The sequence below is a fragment of the Nerophis ophidion genome, linkage group LG11 (genome assembly GCF_033978795.1).
Source record: "Nerophis ophidion isolate RoL-2023_Sa linkage group LG11, RoL_Noph_v1.0, whole genome shotgun sequence".
NCBI lineage: Eukaryota > Metazoa > Chordata > Actinopteri > Syngnathiformes > Syngnathidae > Nerophis > Nerophis ophidion.
Genome location: NC_084621.1, coordinates 38,921,673 through 38,933,353, shown reverse-complemented (window position 1 = coordinate 38,933,353; position 11,681 = coordinate 38,921,673). Strand labels below are relative to the sequence as shown.

Here is an 11,681-nt window from a genome sequence, read left to right as displayed (position 1 = left end):
TTTAAATTTTTTTCGTGTTTTCTCCTCTTTTATATCGTTCAATTAAGTGTTTTTGCATCATTTATTCTCTACAAAAAACCTTCCGTAAAAGGAAAAAAAAAATGTACGACGGAATGACAGACAGAAATACCCATTTTTATATATATATGTAGATTTATTTATTAAAGGTAAATTGAGCTAATTGGCTATTTCTGGCAATTTATTTAAGTGTTAGCCCTTGGCATTAATCAGTACCCAAGAAGTAGCTCTTGGTTTCAAAAAGGTTGGTGACCCCTGCTCTAAACGATATATATACTTATGTAATTTGGACCGCAGGCATTTTATCTCGCAAGTAGCTTCATATGAATATATTGTATGTGTTTTACTTACACTTAAAAAACATTCCGTTTGATGAGGACATTTTTTTCAAGAACATATATGATGAGATGGCGACTTGTCCAGGGTGTACACCGCCTTCCGCCCGATTGTAGCTGAGATAGGCACCAGCGCTTCCCGCCACCCTAAAAGGGAATAACCGGTAGGAAATGAATGGATGGATATATCAGTCCTCCAAACATGTACTGCAAACCGAAAAGAAAAATGGAAAAGTTTTTACACCGGGTTGGGCAAGATGGGCTCGTGGAGACAATTGGCTGTCACGTGCTGCGCGTTTTCCAGCGTGAAATGTGATTGGCTCTCCAGTCAAGCTGGTGACGTAACTGGGCACGAGCCTCCATCTACCCAGCTAAAATGTGTTTACTTGCTAAATGACTAAAACACATACTGGTAATTGTTTTGAAACAATTTTTCGTGTTGCTTTACGCATATAATGTGTCACTCTGAGACACTGAACATGTCTGGAATTGTATAAGATTATATTTTATTCCTGGCCGTATCGACGGGCCAGTGGCGCAATGGATAACGCGTCTGACTACGGATCAGAAGATTCCAGGTTCGACTCCTGGCTGGCTCGAAACATTTTGCCTTTCGACGATTGGTCAAGGATTTTATTTCATGTTAAACCAAAAATAGTCAATCAATAACAGTACTGCTTTCTAACCAGTATTTGTGTCTTAGCATACATACATGGCCGCAAAGTAATGCATGACTGCCTCCTGCTGGTTACCCTGCATCATGAATGAAGTACATATTTATTTAAAAAAAAAGTAAATTTTCACTGCTTGCTTATGTATAAACATGGAACGAACTAACATTAGTGTGACAAAAACAGCGAAAAACAGCAAAAATTAGCAAAGATCAGAAATGTTGTGAGCAAATATGTTAAAACTGGAAATGTATCTGAAAAACTATGTTAGTAAATCAAAAAGGAAATATCACACTGATATTGGTTTATTAATTGTCATTATGTTAAGTCACACAGCATAGAAAAGGTGAAAAAAAAAGAAAAAAAAAGTTTGTTTAAAAATGGAAGTGTATTCTCTGGATAGCTGGGGGTGGGTCAGTGAGAAAATCATTGAAGAATATGGCTCAGTGGTTGGACAGAATGATGGTCGGAATACAGCTCAGTGATTTGTTAAAACACTACATGATCAATGATCAGAATCAGTTGTCCTAATCACTTGGCGGGAGCTCAGTGATTTCCAGCTGGATTTGTTGCACAGGTGGCATCCTATGACAATAAGATGCCACCTGTGCAACAAATCCAGTCGTGAAATGTCCTCGCTCCTAAATATTCCAAAGTCAACTGTCTGCTTTATTATAAGAAAATGGAAAAGTTTGGGGAACAACAGCAACTCAGCCACAAAGTGGTAGGCCACGTAAACTGACAGCGAGGGTTCAGCGGATGCTGAAGCGCATAGTGCAAAGAGGTCGCCGACTTTCTGCACAGCCAGTTGCTACGGAGCTCCAAACTTCATGTGACCTTCCAATTAGCCCACATACAGTACGCAGAGAGCTTCATAGAATGGGTTTCCATGGCAGTGCAGCTGCATCTAAGCCATACATCACCAAGTCCAATGCAAAGCGTCGGATGCAGTGGTGTAAAGCACATTGCCACTAGACTCTAGAGCAGTGGAAACGAAATATCAAGAGTGATGAATCACAGTTTTCCATCTGGCAACCTGATGGACGGGTCTGGGTTTGGAGGTTGCCAGGAGAACGCTACATTTTGAACTGCATCGTGCCGAGTTTGAAATTTGGTAGAGGAGGAATTATAGTTTGGGTTTGTTTTTCAGGAGTTGGGTCCTTAGTTTCAGTGAAATGAACTTTGAATGCTCTAGGACAGTGGTTCTCAAATGGGGGTACGCATACCCCTGGGGGTACATGAAGGTATGCCAAGGGGTACATGAGATTTTTTAAATCTATTCTAAAAATAGCAACAATTCAAAAACCCTTTATAAATATATTTATTGAATAATACGTCAACAAAATATGACTGTAAGTTCATAAACTGTGGAAAAAAAATACAACAATACAATATTCAGTGTTGTCAGCCAGATTTTTTTGTGGACATGTTCCATAAATATTGATGTTAAAGATTTCTTTTTTTGTGTAGAAATGTTTAGAATGAAGTTCATGAATCCAGATGGATCTCTATTACAATCCCCAAAGAGGGCACTTTAAGTTGATGATTACTTCTATGTGTAGAAATCTTTATTTATAATTGAATCACTTGTTTATTTTATAACAAGTTTTTAGTTATTTTTATATATATATATATATATATGTATATATATAGATATATTCCAAATAGTTCAAGAAAGACCACTACCAATGAGCATTATTTTGCACTGTTATACAATTTAATAAATCAGAAACTGATGACATAGTGCTGCATTTTACTTCTTTATCTCTGTTTTTTCCAACCAAACATGCTTTGCTCTGATTAGGGGGTACTTGAATTAAAAAAATGTTCACAGGGGGTACATCACTGAAAAAAGGTTGAGAACCACTGCTCTAGGATACCAAACATTTTGGACAATTCCATGCTCCAAACCTTGTGGAAACAGTTTGGAGCGGGCCACTTCCTTTTCCAACTCGACTGTGAACCAGTGCACATAGCAAGGTCCATAAAGACTTAAATGATAGAGTCTAATGTGGATGAACTTGACTGGCCTGCACAGAGTCCTGACTTAAACCCGATAGAATACATTTGGGATGACTTAAAACAGAGACTGACAGCCAGGCCTTCTCGACCAACATCGGTGTGTGACCTCACCAATGCGCTTTTGGAAGAATGGTGGAACATTCCTATAAACACACTCCGCAACCTGGTGGACAGCCTTCCCAGAAGAGTTGAAAGTGTAATAGCTGCAAAAGGAGGACCCACATCATATTGAACCCTATGGGTCCGGAATGGGATGAGAATTCAAGTTCATGTGTGAGTCAAGGCAGGTGGCCAAATACTTTTGGCAATATAGTGTACGTAAAGGCTGTCTCAGTCACCCAATGTTTCGTCCATAGTGGAAAAAAAAACAAAAACACAAAAGGATTTTAAAGAACACATTTTCTTTGATCAATATCAGTGAGTACATACACACTTCGAAAGAAAACACATGTAAGCTTGGCCAAGAGCACAGAATGTATTTAATATAATGATTTAATAGAGCACACACATGTTGTCTGATCATTATAAACTACAAATGTAAGGTATGACATGATGAATCAAACTACATACTATAGGCATGTTCCACAGCAATCAATTAATATCCATGAGGCTGCTGTTGTACAAGGTTAAATACAGGAAACTGGTGGTATACATATGAATATAGGCCCAAAACATACACATCCTAAAAATATAGCATTCTTGCCAATACATTAGAAATTCCAACAGGTGCCTAGAAAATAAACAATCTGAATATCTAAGTGCTTTTCAAGAGTGATGCCATACTAACCTACTGTCGCTATCCTGTCCTCTGCATTCTTTACATGATATACCATTTGGAATATTGCAAACACTTTTGCACGAGGAAGACAAATTCTGCTTTTGTGCAGCTCGACCCAGTCTGCTCAGGAGTCAAGGGGAAGCCTGATCCTATCCCAGGCCGTGGACTTGTCACCACAAAGAAGCACGTAAAGTTACACCGAAAGGCGATGTAGAGTCTGCGTCCAAGTTATTACACCAAGAATGGTGAATAAATAATAGCTAATCTGTTTGTTACTTTTTGCACTTGACCCAAGTCTACTGTTACGCTTGTGTGTACTGCATATAAAATAAATACTTGCTCATTGTTTTCAGCATGTTATTCCAAAAAGTAATGCATATTTTAGCGGGTTGGAGCAGCGGGGTAAAGTGGAAGCAGAAGAGTGAAAGGGGTGCAAAGTATAAACGCTGACAATTTTAACACTGTTATTACAGTATACCTTATCAAGGGACAATAGTGCAGAAATGCAGCATGGGTGTACTTAAGAGCAGCGGTTGCTTGCTGTACAAGCTGCACACTGTTATATGTTATGTTCAAGTGTCATTTCTGCACTGTTGTCCCTTGAGAAGAAAACAAAATAAGTTTGCTTCTTTTTTTGTTTTTTTAAATATGTTTGCTGCAATATTACTTCATTACCAGGTCTCTTAAATGCTTTACAAAACCAACTCTCACAACACCAGACATCAATCAACCAATCCTCTACAACAAGAATTGTGCACCACCCACCACTTGCGACAGTTCCCCAAAACGTCCACCAGGTGTCTCTCTTCCCCCACGCGACAGTGCGTGTTAATAGGAGGTGCTGCTGGCCATAGAGGAGGAGCTGCCTGGCTCGATGTGCTTGAGATGGCAGGAGTGGCAGAGAAGGTGTCCGTTCAGAGGGTAGCAGCGGTGACCCTCCTCGTCATTCAGCTCCATTGTGCAGTCCTGAAAAACCAAAGTCGTATCCACTGAACTTTGGAATATGGTTCTATTATATTATATAAAGACAGTTGACTTGCGGCATGGAGCTAAAAGATGTAGTCAGGTAAAATTAACGAGAGTGCTGATGAGTCTTTGCACACATGCTGCTCAGCTCAGTGGCACAATTACTGTCAAGGCTGTAATTAAGACGGGGGATCATTATGACGTCTAATCAGGAGTGTCGGTGCCAGCTGATGATGCAGAGGAGTGTGCCGAGTTGCTACCCACCTCACAGTGATAGCATTCCACGTGATAGTCTTTGTCCATGGACACAACACGCACTGTTTCATCAGAGCCCTGCTGGGACATTAACAGAATGTTGATATCAGGGGTGTCCTCACCTGTATCTGCCTTTTTTCTTCTCAGCCTGACAAAGTCTGCACACGCACTTTTTGCAACCTTAAAGCGTCACGAGTGTTTATTTGACTTTTGAGCAGAGTCGCTTCAAGCTGCGACATCATTCTTTCGTATTTCCTTGCAGTTTCTGGAGCAGAGGTCTTCAACAGGGGCTTCGTCAACCTCACAGTTGTTGTGACCAAAATGATTACGGTTATTGTTATCGCGCTCGTGTTGAATGCACTCAAAAAGTACTCATAAACACATTGAAATATTTTGACTATGCACTCAAAAAGTACTCATGAACACATTGAAATATTTTGTCTTTGTTATTTTTTTAATAACTAAACTAAATAGACACACTGGGCATCACAGTGGAACAGGGGTTAGTGCATTTGCCTCACAATACGAAAGTCCTGAGTTAAATCCCGGGCTCGGGATCTTTCTGTGTGGAGTTTGCATGTTCTCCCCGGGACTGCGTGGGTTCCCTCCGGGTACTCTGGCTTCCTCCACTTCCAAAGACATGCACCTGGGGATAGGTTGATTGGCAACACTAAATTGGCCCTAGTGTGTGAATGTGAGTGTGAATGTTGTCTGTCTATCTGTGTTGGCCCTGCGATGAGGTGGCGACTTGTCCAAGGTGTACACCGCCTTCCACCTGAATGCAGCTGAGATAGGCTCCAGCACCCCCCGTGACCCCTTAAGGGACAAGCGGTAGAAAATGGATGGATGGAAATAGACAAACTGTTAGAAAAGCCACTATTTTGCATGTTTTGTGTTTTTTATGCTTCACTGAGAGTGTGTAAGTCTTAGTAATTGCTAACTTTTATAGTTAGAAATACTGTTCTTTTACTGTAGCACTTTAAGATTCATTTAAATGAAAAGTGCGTAACAAATAAAACCCGTTATTATTATTTATTATTTCTGTCAGGCGTTATGGCGTCTTATTCTCCTCAGCAGTCCTTGACCGCACCATAAAAACACCTCCGGCTCAGAAAGCACAGCCTGTAGGTTCAATGTACACAATTGAATATCTTAGTTGCTCAGTCAGTAATGTGTTTATATAAATTTCAATTGGGGTATGTCCTTTCTTAATGGGGAAATACGTTAATGCTTCTTGTTTTCATGTTAGGATTTAAGGTAGCATTTAAGATGTATTTATCAAAGTGCAGTTACTAATTACGTCCATCCATCCATTTTCTACCGCTTATTCCCTTTGGGGTCGTGGGGGGGGGGGGTGCTAGTGCCTATCTCAGCTACAATCGGGCGGAAGGCGGGGTACACCGTGGACAAGTAGCCACCTCATCGCAGGGCCAACACAGATAGACAGACAACATTCACACTCACATTCACACACTAGGGACCATTTAGTGTTGCCAATCAACCTATCCCCAGGTGCATGTCTTTGGAGGTGGGAGGAAGCCGCAGTACCCGGAGGGAACCCACACATTCACGGGGAGGACATGCAAACTCCACATAGAAAAATCCCGAGCCCAGGATTAAATCCCTGACTACTCAGGGCCTTCGTATTGTGAGGCAGACGCACTAACCCATCTGCCACCGTGAAGCCCTGAATTTTTTATTCGAAACGTTTATATTAACCATCAGGAGTTTTACCGTGGTTATCATTAATACTGTTTATAATTACATCCCTACTTCCAGTAGACTTTTTTAAAACTAGATTTTTCCATGTTCTCACTACAATTTTTTCCACAAATTTAAATACCGTATATTTAAATACATATTATCACTGATACAACACAATATATATTAGACATTGCACCCTAATCACTGTACATTAAAATATGAATACAAATATGATATTAAGATAGCTATTAATTAGCGCTCCAAATAAAGCATTTTCAAGCATAAAATGGCTAACTGAACAACAATATCATACTACAGTAGTATTGCCCACTAGATGAGATCCAACCAATCAGTGTGCTGTTCAGAATTGTGTTCACTGACTGGCTGAGTTTTACTATATTGTCTTAAAGTAGTGTAAAGGTGACTATCTGGGTGTTATTTCATGTCTAGAGAGCTCTCATATTCTTGTTAAATGATTTTGATAGGTCGTAAAGAGGTTGTTTATGCTCTATATATAGAAATATTTGATGTATATCTAATGATTCCTACTTTGCAGAAACATATTTACCTCAGAACCGTATTATTGTATTATTTTAGTATTGCACAATAACAAAATTTGGTGGTCTTATTCCCGGACAACGTTCAAGACCCCTGCTACATAGTAAAAACCTAAAGAACTACTCAATGGGTTATGTAAGTGTGCACACACACACACGCACGCACGCACGCACGCACGCACGCACGCACGCACGCACGCACACACACACACACACACACACACACACACACGCACACGCACACGCACACGCAGACGCACACACACGCACAAACACACGCACGATTACAACCTCTACCCAACAATAAAAGCCTCACGAAAAAGGGTCAGAGGGCACATTCCAACAAAGTCAGTGCTAATTTGGGACATTTGGTTGATTTTTCCAGCTTGTCATGCACCTTCCTTCCTAAGAAAACTTGTGTTTTGTGACACATGCATTAAGTCCCACTGACAGTCTCATTGTTGACTTAAAGTGGTCGCATCCTGTTCATTTTAGGGCTTTGGATCCTAGTGGAGAGGTACAGTATGTTTATTTTAATAAAATACTCCATGAATCTCAAAGTTGTGTTAACAGGTTAAATCTGCACAATAACTGGATATTTCATATAATTGTACGAATATCGGCAAACCTCGGCGTTGAACTGTGCTTTGTTCTCATAACACGGACAGCGTGGCACAGTTGGGAGAGTGGACGTGCCAGCAACCTGAGGGTTACTAGTTCGATCCCCACCTTCTACCAACCTCGTCATGTCCGTTGTGTCCTTGAGCAAGACACTTCACCCTTGCTCCTGATGGGTCGTGATTAGCACTTAGCATGGCAGCTCCCGCATCAGCGCGTGAAAGTGTGTGTGAATGGGTAAATGTGGAAATAGTGTCAAAATGCGGCTGCTAGACTTTTGACAAGAACAAGAAAGTTTGATCACATTACGCCTGTACTGGCTCACCTGCACTGGTGTCCTGTGCACTTAAGATGTGACTTTAAGGTTTTACTACTTACGTATAAAATACTACACGGTCTAGCTCCAGCCTATCTTGCCGATTGTACTGTACCATATGTCCCGGAAAGAAATCTGCGTTCAAAGGACTCCGGCTTATTAGTGATTCCCAAAGCCCAAAAAAAGTCTGCGGGCTATAGAGCGTTTTCCGTTTGGGCTCCAGTACTCTGGAATGCCCTCCCGGTAACAGTTTGAGATGTTACCTCAGTAGAAGCATTTAAGTCTCACCTTAAAACTCATTTGTATACTCTAGCCCAGTGGTCCCCAACCTTTTTGTATCCGCGGACCGGTCAACGCTTAATAATTTGTCCCGCGGCCCGGCGGTGGTGGATCCTTTTCTTTTTTTTTTTTTGAAAAAGGGACGTTTTTGTCATGAAAAAGGGAGGTTTTTGTGGTTGGTGCACTAATTGTAAGTGTATATTGTGTTTTTTATGTTGATTTAATAAAAAAAAAATTCATAAAAAATTCTTCTGCGGCCCGGTACCAATCGGGCCACAGCTCGGTGGTTGGGGACCACTGCTCTAGCCTTTAAACAGACCGTCTTTTTAGACCAGTTGATCTGCCGTTTCTTTTCTTTTTCTCCTCTGTCCCACTCTCCCTTGTGGAGGGGTTCCGGTCCGGTGGCCATAGATGAAGTACTGGCTGTCCAGAGTCGGGACCCAGGATAGACCGCTCGCCTGTGTATCGGCTGGGGACATCTCTGCGCTGCTGATCCGCCTCCGCTTGGGATGGTTTCCTGTTGGCTCCACTATGGACGGGACTCTTGCTACTGTGTTGGATCCACTTTGGACTGGACTCTCACGGTTGTGTTGGATCCACAATGGATTGAACTTTCACAGTATTATGTTAGACCCACTCGACATCCATTGCTTTCGGTCCCCTGGGGGGGTGTGGGGGGGGGGGTTCCCCACATATGCGGTCCTCTCCAAGGTTTCTCATAGTCACCGACGTCCCACTGGGTGTGAGTTTTCCTTGCCCTTACGTGGGCTCTACCGAGGATGTCGTTGTGGTTTGTTTTGTGGTTTGTGCAGCCCTTTGAGACACTAGTGATTTAGGGCTATATAAATAAACATTGATTGACTGATTGATCTGAGTACCTTGAAGGTAGACAAGCGTTATACAAGTATAACCCATTTACCATTGACCATAACAGAGAAGCGCTGACCCTAAAGTAGGTCTTTAGCTCCCTGGAAAACAAATTTTTCCACCTGAAAAAACACTATAGCTGCCATTTTCAAGAAAAGGTGACAAGTTGTACCGAACAGAGGTTGCCATTTACTGCCGAATGTACACTTTCGGGTTTGGTACAGCTGCATACCGACCCAAATAGGAATGTATGTATTCATCACCTTCCTAGTGGATGAACACACAGTGAGGGACCCGTTGTACCATTTGAGCTGAAGTATTTGTGGAAGTTACTCACATTTTTCTTATTCGTATTATTATTCCATCCAGCCTGTGGACACGCCCCCTCCGAATAAATTAGACAGAAGTGCTTAAGTCGCAAATGAAGGTGGGTCCATTACAAACTAAACCTTTTTTCTTGGTAGTGTGAAAATGGTGGAACATGGAGTTTTACCAACACTTGTGAATGTCATTGAAATCCATGAAAGCAATATCACTTAAAATTTGAAAAGTAATAATCGATCCAGGCAGTGCTTGTCATGTGTATGTGTGTCGTCATGGTGATGTAGTGTGTGAATGTACGCTTCTTCTTCCTGGCTGGACGGAAATAATAATCCATAGAAGAAACCTTGTTTTACTTGTTACTATAACCACGCTGAGGTTGTTTGTGATGTTCTCTTTCATACAAATGTTTGTGAAGACAAGACACGTAAGAAGAGCTAGGAGACAGCTGTGTGTGTGTGTGTGTGTGTGTGTGTGTGTGTGTGTGTGTGTGCGTGCGTGCGTGTGCAGGGGAGATTGACAGTTTAATATTACTCGTCAAAAAATCTATGTAATTAATTGATAGACACTACATTATGAATTTTCAACATCCATTAGTACCAGGATGTTCAAACGCGACTGATATACGGGTGGTCCTCCTCCGCTGTGGTCACTTTTGGGTAGTTAATACAGATCGGCAATATGGTGCTTTTATTCTCATCTCAATGGATGTTTGCAGGTGTCTCGATTGAAGCGTTCGGTAAAGAATTGATAATTTTTTGGAAGCTTCTTTCACATATTGTTACGTGTGGTGTCCACTGCATCCGAACCTCAAGTGCAATATAACGTTTCACCTTCCAGAACTGGACTTGTTCCAGCCTCAGAAGCGTGTAAGAACAAAAGTACTTAAGTCAACGGGAATATACACAGAAGGCCAGGTTTGAAGAGGGAACGCCCACATTTAAAGATCGCTTCACCCATAGTCGGCATCTTGGATGTTGGTGCGCACTGACAGACTTGAGTAGAGGGGAAGAATGCCACACGGCCAGAATCAAATTTTTGTTTCTTATGATTCACTGATAGTGTTTTAGTCTTAGTATTTTTGTATCTTTTTAATGGCTAATATTTTATTGTTTTAAATATTGGTTTGTACTGCAGCACTATTAGATTTATTCAAATGAAGTGTGTAAAAAATAAAATCTATAATTATTACTCATTTTTTTGGCAGGCGTTATGACATCCTACTCTGTTCAACGGTTAATGAACGCACTGTGAAAACACCTCTGTAAAGAACAAAAGAACACAGCTTACAGGTTCAATGTGCACAATTTAATATTTTAGTTAGACAGTAATGTGTTTATAAAAATTTAGATTGGGGTTTTTCCTTTTTCAATGGAAAATTATGTATTTTGTATTCATGTGGACCCCGACTTAAACAAGTTGAAAAACTTATTCGGGTGTTACTATTTAGTGGTCAATTGTACCGAATACGTACTGTACTGTGTAATCTACTAATAAAAGTGTCAATCAATTAATCAATGTTAGCATTCAAGCTAGTGAGCTGGCGCAAGTCAGTCCTAGAGTTTATCAATGGGACTGACTCAATCGCATTTTTTTGAAAAGTTAAATTTGAAACGGTAATCGTAACCGTCAGAAGTTTTACCGTCGGTATCATTGATACCGTTTATCGTTACATTTAACATTGTATGAGTAAAAACCTTGCAACAAAATGTCCTCGCACAGAACAGACCAATTGAAAGCCAAATCTACTATTGACAAACATTGCCAGCTGCCAAAACAACTCAAGAAGAGTTTGGCTGTTTGTGGTTTTGGAATCTGACCAGCAAAAATCAACACTTCCAAAAAAGTAACATGCTTCTTTTAACTGCATGTGCCAAGATCTTTGCCGAAAACTCCAAGAAAGAAACACAAGCACACACAGACACACAACAACATACTTTACAAGTAGTGCAGAATGTTCCTCCGTGTTTGAAG

General features: G+C 40.9%; 1 protein-coding gene and 1 non-coding gene across 3 annotated transcripts in view; one reads left to right on the top strand and one right to left on the bottom strand.

Moving 5' to 3' along the window:
* Positions 1–879: 879 nt before the first annotated feature.
* On the top strand, positions 880–952 carry trnar-acg (transfer RNA arginine (anticodon ACG)). The gene has a single exon. It is a non-coding gene; the product is annotated as a tRNA-Arg (tRNA).
* Positions 953–3,507: 2,555 nt separating this feature from the next.
* limd1a (LIM domains containing 1a) overlaps positions 3,508–11,681 on the bottom strand; it is a 57,672-nt gene continuing 49,498 nt past the window's right edge. Inside the window, exons 7-8 of one of the 2 annotated variants that reach the window (XM_061915879.1) lie at positions 5,055–5,126; positions 3,508–4,790 (exon numbers count right to left, since the gene is read on the bottom strand). In XM_061915879.1, the coding sequence (XP_061771863.1) occupies positions 4,653–4,790; positions 5,055–5,126 (210 nt within the window). In that variant the 3' untranslated portion in view covers positions 3,508–4,652. The remainder of the gene's footprint in view (positions 4,791–5,054; positions 5,127–11,681) is intronic. The other variant, XM_061915880.1, reaches the window with a different exon arrangement.